We start from the raw sequence: 19,076 nt of genomic DNA on the forward strand, positions 1-19,076 counted from the left end.
CATTAAAAGAGTGTCAGGTGTTTGCTCGGCGCACCAATGCCTCTGCCCCAACACCGCGAGCTCCGGGGATGCGAGACGAGATGAAGAGAGCTTGCCAGGTTGGTCCCGGCGCTTGACACTTCACTTCATCAACCCGGAATGGGAGCGACCGGGTTCGCATCCCGAGGCGCACTCACGAGAATGCAAATTGATGACATTCGCATTCGCCGGATCCTTCTTCCGTTCCCAACTGCAGCATGTGTGAAAAGCATTTCAACGTTTCGGCTTCCGTGCGATCCAGAGTTCATCTTTGAATTGAAGGCACGTATGTGGGCTCTGCGCAGGTGGAGACCGTTTGCTGTTCGGTGTTCTGGGCCATGTCATACGAATGCTGCGGAAGCATGTGAAAAGGGAGCTTCTGCTTGTGGGTTGACGGAAGCCCACGGCATGCGACTTCAGGAGTATATCACATCCTTCACCACCGTCATCGCCGCCGTTGGGCAACTGTACGTGATTGCGATCTCAGCGGTTGTATTGAACCCAAGCGCTTGGATCCACCCTCCGCCTTGTTCAGGGGGAGGAGACGCTAGACGACGGTAGTGCTGATTAAAGTTGGGTTCCTGCGTGAGCCGCTCAGGAACACGAGCGGCTGGCTGCAGTAGCGAGAGTAGCTGCGTCTGCCTCTCCGCGTCGTCAAACACCAACGACATGTGAACGATGGATTGCTCCATGCGCTGCAACGTCGCCGCGAAGTCGGTTTAAGCGTCGTTTGCCGCATTCCTCCAGTTGCCAAGTCAGCACAATCCGATTCTACACACGCATGCATTGTAGTGCTGGCTGCAAGGAGGGGCTGCCGCAGTAATGTCTGAGATTGCATTCGGCGGGCGAGGCCAAACATGGGCAGGGAAGCGTCGTCGTCGCGCCACGCACGCCATCGCCAGCTCTTCTCGGAGCGCACCTGCCTCATCAGCCCTCCGGTTGGCGAGATGGGGCGGCAATTAAGGAAGGCGCTAGCGCCCAGGGGTTGGATCGCTAGATTCGTTTCAGAAGGAGCATGGGGTCGCGCCTGCTCCACAGTCTGGTGCCCTTCGTACAAAACTCCTGTCCTTCTCCTTCCCACCCACCACCACCACAACTTCACCACACACTCGGCGAACGCTCTCGGTCTAACGACTTACCACCCACATTCCTTTACCAGCGGGCTTGCCTGCACCACACTCCTTACCAAACCCACGTTCATTCACTGCCTCCCCGAGCCCCATCCTCCGTGAGGAACCGAAGAGTAAGTCGTGCGCCCCCCTCGCATGCGCGCCAGCGCCAGCACATGCACGCTGCACCCTAATTGCTACTGTGTCACAATCCTTCGACGAGTCCGACAGCAACATATATACTTGTCCCCTCCTCGCCCACTAATTCCTTCCGCATTCCTCACGATCTTCCGGCAAGGTCGCACGTGCTAACCGCATACCTCAGTCGTTACCAATCAGCACCGGATCTGCGATCCAGCAAAAGAAACCAAGAATCTCAGCCAACCTTCATCCAACTCCATCACTCGACCATGCGTTCCGCCATCCTCGCCGCTGCCTTTGCAGCCAGCGCCATTGCTGTGCCGTTCGCGGCGAAGCGTGACGTCGTCGTCAACACCAACACCGAGGTCGTCTATGTCACCGAGTACTACACCGTGACCGGCGGCGCTGCTCCGGCCACTCCCACCCCCGAGGCCAAGGCTGCCGCCGCTCCCAAGAAGCATTGGGGCCACAAGCCGCACTGGTGGGGTGGCCACAAGCCCAACAAGGGCCACACCACCCAGCAACCTGCTACCACCGCCCCTCAAGCCACCTGGGAGCCTGCGCCGACCAAGACCAAGACCAAGAGCCCTGAGCCGCCGGCTGAGACTTCCGCCGCGTCTGCGCCCCCGTCGTCTTCGCCACCAACTTCCGGCTACTCTGACAAAGTCATCTGGCACCACAACGTCCACCGCACCAACCACTCCGCTCCGGACATCGAGTGGGATGCTGGTCTCGCCGCGACAGCCCTCAAGATCGCTCAGACCTGCTCGTACGAGCACAACACGTGAGTTTTCCCATCTACCTCTCCTCGACATTGGAGCCTTGGCTAACAGCTACCAGTAAGATGGACGGTGGCGGGTACGGCCAGAACATTGCTGCCGGTGTGGACGGCGACAGCGTTGACCGCGTGATCACCAACATGTTCTACAACGGCGAAGTCAACTACTACACAGGTCTCTACAAGCAGGCCCAGCCCGACATGAGCAACTTCGAGAAGTGGGGCCACTTCAGCCAGATCGTCTGGAAGGGCACCACCCACGTTGGATGTGCCACCTATCACTGCACCAACGGCCTTCAGAACACCGGCGATTCCGTGCCTCCGTACTTCACCGTCTGCAACTACGCATCGCCAGGCAACTTCGCCAACGAGTACGGTGACAACGTCGGCGAGCCCCTCGACCACGCCACGGTTACCTGTGATTAGGCTTTCACGTCCGTCTTACGACTACGAGATTCTTCTTCGGCCCTCTCCTGTGCTTTTCATGGGAGGGCATTCTTCTTTTGCGGAAAATTCAAGCAGCTTTCACGACTGAGCGGGCAACGGTCGGATAGGATTCAAGGAAGGACATGGGCATCAGGACGGAGTTTTGCGAATGTGTGTGGGCTGGCCTCCGATCGTTCCAAGGAGCCTCCAGATGCCGTGCGAACCCATCATCTTTCCGGCCTTGTTTGCCAGGCTTGCTCTTTGCTGTCCAGATAGAGGGGTGAATGCTTCATCTGCGGGTGGGACGGACATGTTTCTGATGGACTTGCTTAGGCCTGCTGGGTAGATTAGTGCAAATGGACCGCCGGCTTTCAACTGATGCTACTCTTCTCTTCGTGTGCATATCTTTGACAGGTGTGAGTGCTGGTATACTTCAATTCTCGCCCAACCACTTCTGTATGCCTCATATCTTCCTGCCACCTCAATCGCCTGGTCGGAACAGTAGAATTCGTATACCAATCTGCCACGCCATAGCATGGCTTGATGACATGCTGTAGAACCGGCTCATGCCAACGTTTTCCTCATCTTACTTTAACAGAGTGCCTGGAGATCATCGTATACTGCACGCACCACGATGTGCCCAAGTGTTGTTCAGCCTTTCCCGCAGCCGCCACCGCCCAAGCTCACGTCCCCTCACGCGCCTCCGTTATCGTCTCCAAGCTGTCGGTACACTGACAACGTCTTTCGCTATCATGACGCCAGAGGGTCGCGTGGCATGAAGCAATTTTCACGGCACCAACATGAGCTCGCAGTGACAAGACGCGCCTAGGTCATCAAAGCTAAGTGTTCCGCGATAATTTCTTCTTATCTCACTCACTCAGCAACTCCACAAGCGCTCGATGCGAGCCACTCGAGCTCTATCACGGCCATTGCTATCCGCATCGCTGAGATTCCCAACGCGAGCAGCGACGACAGCGAAAACATTTCCTCCCGACCTCACACCCAAGCTCGCAAGACCACCTCTCCACCACCCACGCCTCCAAATCCCCACCGCAACCATGTCCTCCTCCGCCCAGTCCCGCGTCGTCTCCCTCACCAACCGCTGCGCCGACAGCAAATCCCCCTACGTCCGCTCCCACATGGACAACCCGACCGCCTGGCAGCTCTGGAACCCCTCCACCCTCGAGCTCGCCAGACAAACCAACCGCCTGCTCTTCGTCAGCATCGGCTACAGCGCCTGCCACTGGTGCCACGTCATGGCGCACGAGTCCTTCGACGACCCGCGCATCGCGCAGCTGCTCAACGAGCACTTCGTCCCGATCAAGATCGATCGCGAGGAGAGGCCGGATATCGATCGGCAGTACATGGATTTCGTGCAGGCGACGACGGGGGGTGGGGGGTGGCCGTTGAATGTGTTTGTGACGCCGGACTTGGAGCCGGTGTTTGGAGGGACGTACTGGCCTGGTCCGGGCAGCGAGAGGGCGGGGATGGGCGCGGCGGGGTTTGAGGATATTTTGGTCAAGGTTGCGGGGGCGTGGAAGGAGCAGGAGGAGAGGGTGAGGGAAAATGGGAGGAAGATCATTGAGCAGTTGAGGGAGTTTGCGCAAGAGGGGAATTTGGGCGGGAAGGGTGGGGGTGAGGTGGGCGAGGATGAGGGGGATGGGCTGGAGTTGGATTTGTTGGAGGAGAGTTATCAGTTTTATAAGGGGAGGTTCGACAGCATGTACGGCGGCTTTGGGTCGGCGCCGAAGTTCCCGACGCCGGCGCATGTCAAGCATATGTTGAGGTTGGGGTCGTATTGTCCGGAGGTGAGGGAGGTTGTTGGGGAGGAGGAATGTGCGGAGGCCAGGAGTATGGCGGTCAAGACGCTGGAGATGATGGCCAAAGGGGGCATTAAGGATCAGGTCGGACATGGGTTTGCGAGGTATAGTGTGACGAAGGATTGGAGTGTGCCGCATTTCGAGAAGATGTGAGTGTTGGGCGTCTACGCTGGTATGTCCATGTGCTAATGCGAAACAGGCTTTACGATAACGCGCAGCTTCTCCCAGTCTACCTCGATGCATATCTCGCCACAAAATCGCCGCTGTTCCTCGAAACTGCTCACGACATCGCCACGTACATGACCACGGAGCCGATGATCTCCTCGCTGGGCGGCATCAACGCTTCGGAAGACGCTGACTCGCTTCCTACTGCCATCGACAAACACAAGCGCGAAGGTGCTTACTACGTCTGGACAATGGACGAGTTCAAAGGCATCCTTACCGAGCAGGAAACGAAAATCTGCGCAAAGTACTGGGACGTCAAGCCGAAAGGCAACATCGATCGCAGAGCCGATGTTCAGGGTGAGCTCGAGGGACAGAATACGCTCTGTGTGAAGTATGAGCTCGCAGATTTGGCAAAGGAGGAGAAAATGGACGAGCAGGAGGTCAAGAAGATCATCCAAGACGGCCGGCAAAAGCTCCTCGCCTACAGAGAAAAGAATCGACCACGACCAGCATTAGACGACAAAATCGTCACCTCGTGGAACGGCCTCGCCATCGGCGGTCTCGCTAGGGCTGGCGCCGCCCTCCAAAACCCCGCCTACACCTCCGCCGCCATCAAGGCCGTCGAGTGCATCCGCACCAACCTTTTTGACTCAACCAGCCACACCCTCCGCCGCGTCTACCGCGAGGGCCCCGGCGAAACTCCTGGCTTCGCAGACGACTACGCTTTCCTCATCTCCGGGCTCATCGACCTCTACGAGTCCACCTTCGACAGCAGCTGGCTTGAGTTCGCGGATACACTGCAGCAGACGCAGAATAAACTCTTCTGGGACGAGTCGAAGCATGCTTTCTTCTCCACACCTGCGAACCAGCCGGATATTCTGATCCGCTCAAAGGATGGCATGGACAATGCCGAGCCCTCCACCAACGGCGTGAGCGCGAACAACCTCTTCCGTCTCGGCTCGTTACTGAACGATGAGCGGTATGAGAAACTCGCCAAGCAGACCGTGGCGGCTTTTGAAGTGGAGATTGGACAACACCCCGGTCTGTTCTCGGGCATGATGTCGAGTGTCGTGTCCGCGAAGCTTGGGGTTAAGGGGGTCATGGTTGTGGGCGAGGGGGAGGCTGCGAGGAAGGCGGTGGAGGGGTTTCAGGGGAGTGTGACGCCTAATTATACGATTTTGAGGGTGGGTGGGGGAGCGAAAGATGAGTGGTTGAGGGGGAGAAATGAGTTGGTGAAAGATCTGGACGGGGAAAAGGAGATGGTGCAGTTGTGTGAGGGTGGTGTTTGTAGGCTGCTGGATGGGGAGGGGGTGGAGGGTATGTTTAAGTTGGAGGGGTGAGGGTACGATGTGATATGATGATGTCTCGCGGATGAGTATGATATAGATGATAATGTATCACGATGTTCAAACAGCACCCGGACATTGTAGAATATTTGCACGTGCACAAGCCGAGACTGTCACATGCCTCGCATGACTCGAGCAGAAAGTTTGCTGCCTTCAACCTCAAGAGCCACTTCCACGACCTCACTTCTCCCACACCTCGACACTGGCAAAGATTTATCCACGATCCCTCCCTCCTCGCTTCTTCACTAACAATGTCACTCACCTCAACATCACAAAGGTACTTTAACATCAACACCCAGCCTCGAGAACACGTCACTGACACATTTCGCCACGCAAAGATGGACCCCAGCCGGCAGTATATACCGGTGAGGCAGCGCTTCGGCCTTGCGCCCAGCGCGAGCAGCGGTCACGGCAATTCAGAGGTCAGTCACCCTTATCCCGCTTCTCAAGGCTTCTACCAACCGCCTCAAGATGAGTACGCCGGGAGAGGAGGAGGCTTTGGTGGCGCGGCTTTCGCAGGTCAACCTGCAGTCGGCGGCTACCAAGGGTGGGGTCAGCAGGGCTGGAACGGAGAGTCGACCTCGACAGCGCAAGCGTCAAGGCCAAGCACCGACTACGACTACGGCTACTACGGAAATGTCACCGGAGGGTGGAGTGGCGGTGGATGGCAGCAGTCGTATGCAGGCTACGGAACCGCCGCGCCGTTCGGAGCGACTCAAGGGCAAAGCAGCTTCGGCTACGACTACAGAGGCTACGCCAGCAGCTGGGATGGCTGTGGATGGCAGCCAGGGCAACAATACCACGCTCAACGCGAAAGCGGAAGCATGGGTGCCACCACATCGACGCAACAACAAGCCCAGCAAGCCTACCAACGCGCAGCAGAGTATTTTCATCACCATGGTTGCTATCCGCCGCTGAACATGCTGACCCCGCCAGCTCTCCACGTTGAAGAAGACGGTGGCGTGCGCTTGTCGCCGCCCACCGCAGCTTTTAACAACCTCGGGATCCAACCGATCGCTACTGGGAACTATGCATCCGCTCCTCCGGGACAACAGCCCCAGCCTAAATACCCGCGTAGGTCGCACAAAGCACAGAAGGCCGAGCGAACCAAGCGCGACGAGCTCGTCAGAATTCTCCCTGTACCCCGGCCAACACAAGAGTACATCCAGGCCAGCGGTGCCGCGCCAAAGACTCTCGCCACCGCCCGCCCTCTCCTCGTCATCCTCGACCTCAACGGCACCCTCCTCCACCGCTCCGACCGCAGCACCAGTTTCCTCGGCCGCCCCAACGTCGCCACATTCCTCGACTACCTCTTCGAGAACCACAAAGTCATGGTCTGGTCCTCGGCCGGCCCCAAGAACGTCCGCGGCATGACCGACCAGCTCTTCACCAAGAAGCAAAAGCAGAAACTCGTCGACGTCTGGGCGCGCGATAAGCTCCGCATCCCGGGGAACCTTGCCCAATATCGTCTCCAGGTGTACAAGCGGCTGACGTGGGTGTGGGAGGACAAGGCGGTTCAAGCCGCGCAGCCTGACGCGGAGGGGAAGTGGGACCAAGCGAATACGGTTTTGATTGATGATAGCGCGGAGAAAGCGGCGAGCGAGCCGTTCAATGTGGTGCAGCTCGAGGAGTTTGAGGGGAGGGAGGATCAGATGCAGAGTGATGTGTTGGGGGATGTGATGAGGTATCTCGAGGAGCTGAAGGTGCAGGCGGATGTGAGCGTTTATATGCGCAAGACGCCGTTTGCATGAGCAGCAGGCCCGAGGGCAGTGCACAGAGGCGGTCTGCGAGATGTGCATACTGCGAAGGCTGCTTTCTCGGTACTTTACGTCGCTTCCAATGAAGCAATGCTCTTCTGCCTTACTGGCCGCCAAGGATAGTGCCATCTGCAGGCTAGAAGGTCGGGACCAGAAGAGCACTCGAATGACACAATCAAGTCCAAAATGGCTCACAAGAAGCCATTGTCAATGTATAGACCTTGATCAAGAACAACCTCAAAGTGTACACCCCCAAACCCACCCAACGCCACGCCAACCCAAACAAATTGTGTAATCAACAACAACCCCCACCCCAACCCGTCTTCTTCCCCGCCCCGGTGCCCTTGCCCAAATTCACCGTCCTCCCCGTCGCCGCCCCACCCCCTGCTCCCGGCCCTTTCACCCCACTCCGCCGATCATTCAAATCATACTTCCCCGCCTCGATATTCTGATAAATCCGCTCCGCCACCTCTAGAAAAGCCCGTTCCACATTCTCCCCGCTCTTCGCGCTCGTCTCGATATACTGCATCACCTTATTCGCTCTACACCACTCCTCCGCTTCCTCGCGCGTGACTTGGCGTTTATTCGCCGCTGTGGTGGCGCCGCTGACGGTTGAGGAGGGCGCGAGGTCGGATTTATTCCCCACGAGGACTACGACGATGTCTTCTTCCGCTATCTGTCTCAGGTCATGAAGCCAGCTGGTGACAGAGTTGAAAGTATTCCGGCGCGTAATGTCGAAGACCAACAACGCCCCGCTCGCGCCGCGGAAGTACGAGCGCGTGATGGATTTGTACGTCTCCTGCCCCGCGGTGTCCCAGAGGGAGAGCTTCATGTGTTTCTGCTGCGCATCTTGGGGCGCGGTGCGGTCGTTCGGGGACTTTGTTTTGGATTTGTTCGATGCGGAAGGGGCGGGGGTGTGCGGGTTGTTGATGTTGTATTCGAGGGAGGCGGGGGGACCGACTTCGACGACTCGTGAGCCGAACTCGACGCCGATGGTTACGTCGTGGTGGGAGACGAAGCGGCCTTCGCAGAGTCGGATCGTTAGCTAGAGTCCGTGAATCAGCGGAGGGGCTGAAGAGGGGGATGGGGGTGGGAGGCATACGCTGGATTTGCCGGAGCCGCTGTCACCGAGAGCGATGATTTTGGCGATGTAGTCCCATGGTTGGATGGGGTGGGTGGACATTGAGCTGTCCGGAGGTGTTGTTGCTGTTTGGTTGATTGATTAATTGATCGTTCGAGTGTCCAATCATCCAAGAAGCTGTTCTCCAAGATGCTCCAGACGCCAATATGTCTCTCGTTGATATGAGGTGTAGTCAATGTAGAGCTAAAGCAGGAACCCTCGTGGCTGCCCGACGGTGCTAGCGCATGAGGCAATCTTGCAGCAATCGTCAGTCACTGACTTCTTGTCCGACCACAACACTTCCACCAAGGTCAGAAGGAGCAGCAAACTGTCTTCCATACTGAGCCATACTCGGTCTTGCACATGTTGGTATAGAGTGAGGCTATCATCGGCTCTACCACACTTGCGATTCAAGCACGTGCACGAGCGGCGACGTCAGGTGAATGTGTCACACTGACCGCAGTCACATTCACATTCACAAGCCTCCGCAACCCTGGCATTCACTACGAGACCAGTATATAAGCTAAGCTTCCTTTCCTTTTCTCTTTCTCGTTATACACACCTCTCCTCTCGAAGTATACACACAATGGCAGCCTCACAACCAACCGCCAACAACACCGAGAACATGGCCCCGACACCAGCATCCAGCGACCAAGCAGTCGTCTGCGTCTTGTGCGTACCCAGTCTTCACCTCCCCCTCCTACCTCACACCCCACTGACCACCCTCCCAGCTGCGGCGCCTCTCCCGGCACTTCACCCGCGCACATGGATGCCGCCCGCGCCCTCGCCAACACCTTCCACAAGAACAACATCAAGCTCGTCTACGGCGGCGGTACCGTAGGCATCATGGGCGAACTCGCAAAGACCCTCGTCTCCCTCTCCGGCCCTCAAGCGGTCCACGGCATCATCCCCTCCGCCCTCCTCCGCTACGAGCGCAAACCCGACTCCACGACCAACGGCGACGCCGCGACAAACATGCCCGACGAATCCGTCTACGGCCGCACGACCGTGGTCCCAGACATGCACACGCGCAAGCAGACCATGGCGTCCGAGGTAATCTCTGGGGGCACAGGGAGCGGTTTCGTTGCGTTGAGTGGGGGGTACGGCACGCTAGAAGAGCTAATGGAGGTGGTGACGTGGAACCAGCTGGGGATACACGCACGGCCGGTGGTGGTGTTTAACGTGGAAGGATATTGGGACGGGCTGTTGCAGTGGGTGAAGAAGGCGGTGGAGAGTGGGTTTATTGGGGAGGGGAATAAGGGGATTATGGTGGAGGCGAAGGAGGCGGGGCAGGTGATTGAGAGGTTGGGGGATTATGAGACGGCGGAAGGGAGGTTCAAGTTGCAGTGGGGGGAGAAGTGAGGCCGCTCTAAGGATACGTGGTGCTTGGAGACATCAGGATCTGGGTGACGGACCACCTTGCGATGGGGTGGTGGTGTGGAGATGGCGGAAGCACGGCCGGATGGACTGAGGAGAACTTTCACAGTCCACGCCAACGAAGAGTAGATGCGAGCTTATAGATGGTCCCACGCCGTCCGTGCCCATCTCGAGAACAGTGAGAGTAGCGGTGTGAAGATACCCACTAAATGGGAACGACACCATAGATCACATAAAAGAAAGCGGAACCTTCTCAAACAGCCGCCCTCAGAAACCCGAGCGACAGCAAAACCATTATAACACTATCTATCTCGTACAAAACCATCCATCTCTCTCTCCTTGGGGGGGTATAAATACTTTCTATATCATCATGCCATCTTAGTCCCATGCTTTCCCTTTCCCTTTCGCCTTTCCCAACTGAACACCAACACGTCGTCCCAATAACATCCCAATCAAGTCGTCCAAGCAATATCGATATCGTAGAACCATAATTCATACCCATAGCATCCCTTCCCGTCAATATCCATGCCCGTATCCTTTCCCATAGCGTCATGCTGTGCGTTAATCCATACCCATTCTCATCTTTTTTCAAAAATACCCAGTCCCAATCCTTTCCGAGAGATCCTTCAAAAGCTCACTGTACGCCCCCATCAACATGATAACAAGCCGCTATGCATTCGTATGTAAAAGCATACTTCATCCATTTTTGTTTCGTTTTTTCGTGTCCTGTCCTGTTCCGTGGCAGCGTGGTTCTTGCAAGAGCCAGTAAAGAGCGTGTAGATCGTTTGTCGTGTGTCAGCCTCGCAGTGGTCCGGTAGCGAGCGAATATATCATCGTCCATGCCCATGCCCAAACCCCTCCCCAACCCCCAACTCCCCGCCCCTCCCCCCCCGAAACCCCTCCGGCGCCCCCTCAACCGCATCCCCGCCCCCACTCCCCACCGCCTCACTCATTAAACTCCGCGTATCCGACGTCAGCGGCAGCGGCGGCGGGGGCAGCGTGTTCGTCGCCGAATTCGCAAAGCTGGCAAAAGGCGGCGTCGGCAGAGGGAGCTGGTAGAAACCTCCGCCACCATTTCCATGAGGGCCGGAGTTGCTGTTGCGGAAGGGCGGCGAGTAGCGGTGCATTTTCTTTTCGATGGAGAGGACTTGTTTGCCGCAGCCGGTGCGCTTGGCGGTATTGATGGCGGGCTGGAGTTCGGTGAGGAAGTAGAGGTAGTCGTCTGGGGAGAGGGTGTCGAGGAGTTTTTCTGCGAGGAAATGTCAGTGGGTTGTGCAGTGGTTGGGATGGAGTGGGCTTACGAATCACGTAGTTGCCAAAGCTGTCCTTGATCATGCTGACGAATACCGCGTTGTCTTCTCCTCGACGAGGGTTGTTCACGAGCGTGTAGACGACACGTTGTCTCCACTGGTCATCAGCGCGCTCAAGACACTTCTCGACGACGTTGCTCGCGAACTTGTGCTTGCTGAACGACTCCAGGTTACGGCTGACAATGTCCAGCACGCTCTTCCGCCCGGCACCCTCGTCGTGTTCCACAATGTGTTGCACGACGTAGTTGCCGAACTGGTCAGCAATCATGCTGTTGATGCCGTTCATTAGTTCGCTCATGACCCTGGCTTTGGAGTGTGGGTCGCATCGCTCCAGACAGCGTTGAATGACTCGACACCCGTATGCGTGGATGGCGAGCCCTTGCACTTCGCCCTGGAACGCGTTGATGATAAAGTGGATGGTATGTGGCTGACAGCGCTCGATGGCCTTCTGGATGACGTGGTTGCCGTTCTGGTCGCGAACACAGTCGATGACATGATTCTTGAGCTCTCCGATGAGTTCAGCCTGTTGATCGACCAGGACGTGATCCAGCGCTTTCTGCACCACCCGGCAGCCGTACATTGACAGACTGAGAGTCAAGACCTGACCTCTCATCTTCTGAGCCAGGATCTTCTTGTGCGTCTGATCGCCATGCTCGAAGAACTTCTGGATGACATAGTTACCGAAGATGTCGGTCATGAGCTGGAGAGCATTGGGCTCGATCTCGCGGAAGACGCGGTCCTTCTCGTCGGAGTTGGCACCTTCCAGCTTCGTCTGCACGAACCTCGAGCCGTGTTGGTCGCCAGCGAACTCGACGATGTGGTCGTAGATGTCCTTGAGCTGAAACGTTCTCGTCTTCGGGCTAGTCTTGAAGTCGTACATCAGCTGACTTTGAACACCCTCTCGACCTGAACCGTCCTCGGATGGCATCAGGTGCTCCGGCGTGTGAACCGGCGTAATCTGGCCATAAGTGACATGGCCCAATTGGATTGCGTTCGGCATTGCGTATGGGTTGAAGAAAGATCCAAGAGGCATTCGCATATGCGCTGGAGTAAGCAGTTGTTGTGTTCGTGGGTCCGTGTACGGAGGAGGATTCTGCACCTGCGTCCTGAAGTTCGCTTGCGGTTTGAAGTCGTCGGAGCCAATTTGTAGAGACGACATGCTTGCTACGTCGAAAGAACCAGAGGGTGTCCTCATACCGGTGTAAGGCCGTCCAGGTTTGAACACCGGGGCAGTCGGCGTCTGGTTGAAGCGGCTGTTGTTGCGCAGCATCGCGAAATTGACCGATGGACGACTTGAGTGTGGGCTGAGCTGGTCGTCCCCCCTGTAGTAGCCGATCGCGCTCGCATCACCTTCTTCCATATCGTCAGTCATATTGCTCGGAAAGCCGTTCCAGTTCAAGCGCGAAGGGCCCGGTCCCGAGGACATTGCAAATGGAGTGTTGGGCCAAGGCGTGTATGCGGGAGTCTCAGGCTCGTAGGTAGACTGTGGACGGCTGCCTCCGTTCAGCGCGAGCTGGTTCAGCTGCGCAGTCAAGTAATCTGGGTTTGGCTCATACGGCGACTGCTGCGCGAAGTTGCTCCGGGACGAAAGCGATGGTGCGCGAGAGTTGGCTTGGGTAGACCGCTGAGAGGATCGGCAGGGATTTGAAGGCCCAAAAGCAGATTGCTCGCCTCCTGGGCGAGATGAAGGCGTACTGGCATCCCTGGACACAGGCTGGCTGAAAGCACGATTGCCGAAAGGCATCGGCTGGCTGGATTTGCGCTCAGTCGTAGGTGAGTGGTCTTGCCAAATCCCGTCCTTGGCTGAGTCTGGAAGCTTTCTTGCGCCTGGGTCATCGGGACGGTCGAATTTGGTGTATACATTCATTGGCTGCTCAGGACCTCTTCCGGAAGCACCGTTTGAGTATGCTGGAGTGAATCCCGGCCTCGGGTGAGAATTGGAATTGGCGGTAATGTTGATGGTCTGCGGGCGCGAGCCGAAGCCAAAGCTTTCTGCCCTGGAAGACGCTGTTGGAGGTGCGACTAAGCCGCTGAAACTACGCTGCTGGAAGCTTGACGGCTCGCTGGGCCTCGACTGAAATGTTGAGCGAGTTGAAGTCGCGCTTCTTTTGGCGCCCCATGGGTCCCTGCAGTTCCAGTCATCAGGATCGGAAGGGTCTATAAGCGACGCGGATCCAGTCTTTTGTTCTGTAGCCTCTGTGTCGCTCGTGGAAGACGGCCGAGAACCTCCTCCCACCGCCGAGTCTTCTCTCGTCGCAGCTCTCGACCCGAAGCCGTTCGTCAACCCCGAGCTATTCCATGTGCTGTTCGAACCCCAAGGACCACCCGGGCCCCAAGGAATGCTCGAACTGCCAAAGCCAGTGTTCAAGCTCGTCCCAGTGCCTTTCCTATCGGTCGCAGTGCTGCCAGCAGTCATGTATGGGCGTGACTGACCTTCTGTTAGCGATTTTCCTCTAGACGAGCTATCGCATCCACATACAGTATTGGGAAAGGCCATCTCTTGCGTGGTCGTCGTCCCGTGTGGCATATTACAGATTATGTAAAGACTGTCCAGCTGCCCCAAATCGTAACACAAGCTCGTCCTACAGCGACGTCGAGAAGAGAAAGGTATGTGTGTCGAGTACGGTCGGAAATGTGACGTCTCGAGGCGATAGGCGCGTCCTGGACAGACGGTCTGTCAGCATGACAAGGCAACCCAGTCGCGAATCTGTGGAGTCTGGGGCTGAAGTTGGGGTACGTACAGAGCAGAAATGGTCGGGTGTAGATCGAGAAGAGGGAGCATGTACAGAAGGTATGTACGCCTGGACACTGTAGCTGGTATATCAAGGGTCGAGGCTTGAGCCAGGAGGCCAGGGAAGGTATGTAACAAAGAGGCAGGCTATGTGCGGTCGGTAAGGTGGGCAGTTTTGTGCAAGCCAGCAGGCTGATAAGGGCAGTTGCTCGTTGGTCAACACAGGGATTGCCTGCGCCGTGAGGACAGGCAGAAGACAGCGATGGATCGCATCGAAGAGGGAGGCCGCAGGTAATCACAGGCGCAAGTTTGTGGAGGCGTGGATGCAAGGAGTGGGCCGTGGAATGCACACCCCCTTTGGGCTCGTCGGACAAGATTGACTGTACAGAAGGGAGTGAGTGAAGAGAAACGAAGAGAATGGAAGACTGGAAAGGTGGAAGATAAGGACGACGTCCCCGCGTACGACTGTGAAGGAAGTGAGAGCTATCTGATGGTCACGACAGCGAGACAACGAAAGTTCGCTGATCCGCCGAAAGATTGGCTGGACATGATCTGCAGGGCACTGGCGGCCTCTAAACAAGCGTCCGCTGGAGAAACGGCGTCTAACGAAGCCACTTAGCGGACCATTACCCAGCGGCCAGGACTCCGGAATCGTGGAAGACGACATCTCGTACACCACCTCCTCATCCATATCGAAAGCGGCGACCCATCTAGATGATGCCACATCAACAGCTACCGTGGAGGCAGACGGAGCGAGGCAGCCGTACTTGCTCCAGCAGTACACCGCTCTTCTCGAGGCGCATTCTCGCCCGGATTCGATGAACTGGTTGTTACACAGCAGGACGCAAGTTCGGATCGTACTGACGAGCTCCGCCTTTGCTGGCGGTCTTCATCTCAACACCAATGGCTGCAGAATCAAACCCTAATTCTTGTAGACTCTTTCTCTTGAGGATTGAACCCAACACAGTATATCCATCTTTACCAGAAGACGTTCGAGGCTCGAGAGTCGAAAGTTGAATGTCGTACCGCCAGCAGGCCCCCCACGTGGTTGTTTGCTGCCCTACGTGGCAGCGTCACCAGTCTGCTCACCTCTCCCGAGATATGCATGTACATGCTCGCACGCAGCCTACGAGGCAACTCTCTCGAATGCGAACCCTTCGGTGTTGCTCTGCGAAAGCTATAGTGACCGCTCCTCTCGTCGTAGTTGTCTCACAAGAGCCGGATCTGCGGTCGAAATAAGGTAAGAGGCCAGACCTTTGGGCCTGTATGTGCCCTGCTGGTCCTAATACCGCTGCCCAACGACTCCTCGCACTATGAATCCTGAATCGCATGCCGATAGCTTCAAAGGGCTATGGTCTGGTAGGTGGACGTTCTTGCTCCTCTACCTGTTCGGGCTGCTCTGCCGCACCAGGAGATGTGGTCAAAGCCTCAGCGACCTCGACGTCTCCTTCACCATCCTCCACCTCATCGGCTTGATCGCCGTACACTCCACAATCTCTCTCAGCATTAGGTAAGACCTCCTTACATTGCTCAAGTAACTCGTATTCAGCTTGCCCTGGAGTAGAACAGGTCAGCGCCAGAGTTGGATGACGACCAACAGCCACGGAGAACCATGTACCGGCACCGCCCAGTCCGATTCCCATCTCCACCACCCGAACAGCTTCACACGCGTTCTCGAGATAGCCAGACGCAGCGCACCCCAAGACCATGTACGCACGCGCTCTATGCAGCAGCGGAAGCTCAGGTTGCTCGAGCAAGGCGTGGGCGACAGCCTCAGCTTCAGCGCAGGCTTCGGCCGTGCTTTTACGATGCTTAAGCACCATCTGACGGCGAGATAAGTACCTCTCAGAGACCGCAGAACCCGCAATGCCAAGTTACCTCTTGATCCATGGTAGCGTACATTCTGCACCTGTTGGGGCGTGCTGCATCGCGTAGCTCCGCTTTACTGAGCTCCGTCGTGGTCTCATCTGCCATTGCGACGGTGGCGTCGATGTTGCTGTCGTGATGGAGCGATGCCAGTATCGTCATGATATGCCTCCACGGTCGCGGTTGCGAGACTCATTTAAAGGTAGGGTTGTATCAGAAGCTTAATGCGACCTCATCTGAAGTTGGCAGAATGTAAGGCAAGAGACTCGACCTACCTCACAAGACGTCCAACCTACTCGCTTCTCGAGCTGCAGCGCCGTGCATAGCGGAGAGGAGGCACCACCGCTTCCGTAGTGGGCAGATCGATAACGGAGACCTTGAGATCAAGCCTGGATGATCAAGCCTATATGTACACTTATCTGGCAAAGTACGATTCCTAGCTTCCCGAACGCCACTCATAATGCTGCTTTGCCAACTCATTCCACCATATATTCCTCCGCATCTTGCGAGCACCAAATCACGGCGCATTGAGCTTCTCAGACTTCGCCTCGTCCGGCTTGCTGCCATGCTCGGCCTTCTCCAGCTCCTCCTTTGACAGCTTCGTGTTCTTCGCGTTCTTCTTCTTGCCATGCTGCTCTTCATGCCGTCGCTTGACAGCCTCCTCCCGCTCCTTGATGCGCTGCTCCTCCGCCTCAATCATGTCGCGCCACTGGTCCTCGCCTTCGTACGCCTCGTGATGGATCTTCTTCTCAATCATGTTCTTGTGCGTAGGATCGTTCGGATCCAAGATCTTGACCGTTTCCCACCGTCCCTTTCCTCTCGCGGAGTCGCTGGTCTCGAACGCAAGCGAGAGGATCACGACAGCAATCGTGAGGCCCTGCGCGTACACACGAGCTTGGACGAGCTTCTGCTGACCGGTAAGGTATGGATTCCGACCGACAAGACCCATCGCTGTCCCCATCGAAGCTACCCACGAGCCGAACACCAAGCTGTACCTGTTGTCGGACAGCCAGTCCATTGTTCGCTGCTTGCCCGTCTTCTGCGCGTCGATCTGCTCTTGTAGGCTCTGCTGCTCATCTTTGTACTGCTGCTCGGGGTGTCGCGACCTCTCGAAGGACCTGGACCAGGAATCTGCGCTCACGATGGCTGCATGCTGTCAGTGGAGGAAGAAGAATCAAGTGCTCAGGCCACGCTGACCTGCGAATGTTCCACTGCTCGTAACCAAGAATGCGCGGAGAGGGAGGGTGAGCTGCCGGAAGGCAGGATATCGAACGGCGGCGCCATAGACACCTAATGCCCCGACTGCGAGGCCAGCTATGCCGCCTACGAAGCCGCCTTTCAATGTCTCACTGTCCGTATCATTAGCACAAATCTTACTGCGTCAGTTCGCGAGAGGCTGTACTTGTAATGTGCTTGCTCTTCCTCCTTCCTGTATTGATGTTAGCTACGACCGCCACTCGCTATGCTCAAGAGCTTGCTCACGTCAAGATCTTCATGATACCGGCCTAGCTTTTTAGCAAATAACCATAAGATAGCACAGCACTGCTGGGTCGATCACACGAGAACACAAGAAATCGAGTGGCAGGAAGAAAGGTCTTGACTCTGTCGTCACCAAGTAGCCGACACACCCGCAACGCACGACTGGAAGCTCGCTCCAATGCTGTCTCAGCAAGATAACGGAAGCGAAGATGGCATAAGCAACCATGACATTCTCACGTCACGGCCGGCGGCTCGAGCCTATTCCTGCCCTGAATGCTAAAATTGCAGTTCATGTGGGGTTTTCATGAATTCACTTTCTGTTCTCGGACTTCATCCCGACTTCACGTCCTTCACATTAACGACACCAGCACTAATATCACACCTGAAGCGGAAGCAATGGCGCCCGCAAGGCTGGCGGAACGGAATGTGAGGCCTGCGCGAGCTGGAAGTGAGGTTGACGACGATGTGGTAGACTTTGACGGCTTTGCGAGTGCGAGCGAGGATGAGAGAAGTGAAGGTGATTCTCCTGTAGGTTCGGAAGACGATGTCGCTGCTGGGAATGATCAGGGAGACGACGAAGTGCTGTCTGGGGACGATGTGGATGCAGAGGCGCAGATTAGCAGCGTGTCTTTCGGAGCTCTGAAGAAGGCTCAGGATGCTATTGTGAAGAAGCGCAAACGAGGCTCGGACACCACAGCTGAGCAGGACGAGAAGCTCGAGGCTCTTAGAGCAAGGTTGAGGCAGATGAAGCAATCGAAGGAACGCAGTACTCCATCGCACCCGGACCAGCAGTCTTCGAAGAAGAGGAAGTCAACAACCGCCGCCACCAACATGACCACTTCGCAAGATGTAAACAGCGACTCAGATTCAGCCCCATCTGAGGTCGGAGCCACGAAGTCTCGATCGTCGAAGCATGCACCCGTCTCCAAATCTTCTCGCTACCAAGTCACCCGCAAGCGGAATGTGGTCGATGTCCCCAAGCGTGTCACTCGCGACCCTCGTTTTGACGCCTTCAACCAGAATTCGTCGGACCCTGGAAATGCTGCAAAGGCGTACAGCTTCCTCCGAGACTACCAGAAGGACGAAATCGCCGAACTCAAAGCAGCCGTCAAGCAGGCAAAGACCGAGGAGGACAAGGAGACTCTGAAGCGCAAGCTCATCAGCATGCAGAACCGCCTCAAGACCGAAGACGCCAAAGAACGGGAGCAGAACGTCTTACGACAGCACCGAAAGGAGGAGAAGCAGAGGGTGGAGCAGGGCAAGCAGCCGTATTTCCTCAAGCGGAAGGAGGTGAAGGATAGGGCCTTGGTGGAGAAATTCAAAGACATGAAGGGCAAGGATCGCGAGAAGCTGATCGAGAGGAGGCGGCGGAAGGAAGGTCAGAGGGAGAAGAAGATGATGCCCGAGGCGAGGAGAGTTGGGGATTGAGCGTTCCTTTGCATGTGAGCCGACGTACGACACCGCGGACTTAACGCTGCGCCTCCGCTAGCCGCAGACGCTACGTTGCCCTCTCCAAGCGCGAGTTTGCGATGATGCTAGAGTGGTGATGAGCCTGAAGGGGCTGCGCAGGGCTGTGATGAGCGCTCCTTCCCGTTACGGCGGAGAGACAATGTACTGTGAAGGTCTGAAACAC

The 19,076-nt window shown here is 56.6% G+C and overlaps 9 protein-coding genes across 9 annotated transcripts; 5 read left to right on the plus strand and 4 right to left on the minus strand.

The window, feature by feature from the left end:
- Positions 1 to 1,537: 1,537 nt before the first annotated feature.
- Positions 1,538 to 2,472, plus strand: LTR77_002725 (uncharacterized protein; the record flags this gene model as incomplete). The annotated part of the gene is made up of 2 exons (XM_064799984.1): positions 1,538 to 2,052; positions 2,109 to 2,472. The coding sequence occupies 2 exons, from the start codon at positions 1,538 to 1,540 to the stop codon at positions 2,470 to 2,472; spliced, it is 879 nt and encodes a 292-aa protein (XP_064661323.1).
- Positions 2,473 to 3,530: 1,058 nt separating this feature from the next.
- On the plus strand, positions 3,531 to 5,797 carry LTR77_002726 (uncharacterized protein; the record flags this gene model as incomplete). Its single annotated transcript, XM_064799985.1, has 2 exons — positions 3,531 to 4,441; positions 4,492 to 5,797. 2 exons carry the CDS (start codon positions 3,531 to 3,533, stop codon positions 5,795 to 5,797), a joined length of 2,217 nt encoding a protein of 738 aa, XP_064661324.1.
- A 344-nt stretch (positions 5,798 to 6,141) lies between these two features.
- LTR77_002727 (uncharacterized protein) lies at positions 6,142 to 7,554 on the plus strand (the record flags this gene model as incomplete). Its single annotated transcript, XM_064799986.1, has 1 exon — positions 6,142 to 7,554. One exon carries the CDS (start codon positions 6,142 to 6,144, stop codon positions 7,552 to 7,554), a length of 1,413 nt encoding a protein of 470 aa, XP_064661325.1.
- Positions 7,555 to 7,855: 301 nt separating this feature from the next.
- LTR77_002728 (uncharacterized protein) lies at positions 7,856 to 8,743 on the minus strand (the record flags this gene model as incomplete). The annotated part of the gene is made up of 2 exons (XM_064799987.1): positions 7,856 to 8,605; positions 8,663 to 8,743. The coding sequence occupies 2 exons, from the start codon at positions 8,741 to 8,743 to the stop codon at positions 7,856 to 7,858; spliced, it is 831 nt and encodes a 276-aa protein (XP_064661326.1).
- Positions 8,744 to 9,266: 523 nt separating this feature from the next.
- Positions 9,267 to 10,042, plus strand: LTR77_002729 (uncharacterized protein; the record flags this gene model as incomplete). Its single annotated transcript, XM_064799988.1, has 2 exons — positions 9,267 to 9,352; positions 9,412 to 10,042. 2 exons carry the CDS (start codon positions 9,267 to 9,269, stop codon positions 10,040 to 10,042), a joined length of 717 nt encoding a protein of 238 aa, XP_064661327.1.
- An 845-nt stretch (positions 10,043 to 10,887) lies between these two features.
- PUF3 (mRNA binding protein puf3) lies at positions 10,888 to 13,894 on the minus strand (the record flags this gene model as incomplete). The annotated part of the gene is made up of 2 exons (XM_064799989.1): positions 10,888 to 11,306; positions 11,359 to 13,894. 2 exons carry the CDS (start codon positions 13,892 to 13,894, stop codon positions 10,888 to 10,890), a joined length of 2,955 nt encoding a protein of 984 aa, XP_064661328.1.
- Positions 13,895 to 15,447: 1,553 nt separating this feature from the next.
- Positions 15,448 to 16,072, minus strand: LTR77_002731 (uncharacterized protein; the record flags this gene model as incomplete). Its single annotated transcript, XM_064799990.1, has 3 exons — positions 15,448 to 15,653; positions 15,717 to 15,921; positions 15,977 to 16,072. 3 exons carry the CDS (start codon positions 16,070 to 16,072, stop codon positions 15,448 to 15,450), a joined length of 507 nt encoding a protein of 168 aa, XP_064661329.1.
- A 409-nt stretch (positions 16,073 to 16,481) lies between these two features.
- Positions 16,482 to 17,460, minus strand: RCF2 (Replication factor C, subunit RFC4; the record flags this gene model as incomplete). The annotated part of the gene is made up of 4 exons (XM_064799991.1): positions 16,482 to 17,110; positions 17,162 to 17,313; positions 17,367 to 17,393; positions 17,447 to 17,460. 4 exons carry the CDS (start codon positions 17,458 to 17,460, stop codon positions 16,482 to 16,484), a joined length of 822 nt encoding a protein of 273 aa, XP_064661330.1.
- Positions 17,461 to 17,839: 379 nt separating this feature from the next.
- Positions 17,840 to 18,871, plus strand: RRP36 (rRNA biogenesis protein rrp36; the record flags this gene model as incomplete). Its single annotated transcript, XM_064799992.1, is given in 2 exon segments — positions 17,840 to 17,960; positions 17,976 to 18,871. 2 exon segments carry the CDS (start codon positions 17,840 to 17,842, stop codon positions 18,869 to 18,871), a joined length of 1,017 nt encoding a protein of 338 aa, XP_064661331.1.
- Positions 18,872 to 19,076: the final 205 nt, after the last annotated feature.

Source organism: Saxophila tyrrhenica (assembly GCF_035928015.1).
Source record: "Saxophila tyrrhenica strain CCFEE 5935 chromosome Unknown scaffold_4, whole genome shotgun sequence".
NCBI lineage: Eukaryota > Fungi > Ascomycota > Dothideomycetes > Mycosphaerellales > Extremaceae > Saxophila > Saxophila tyrrhenica.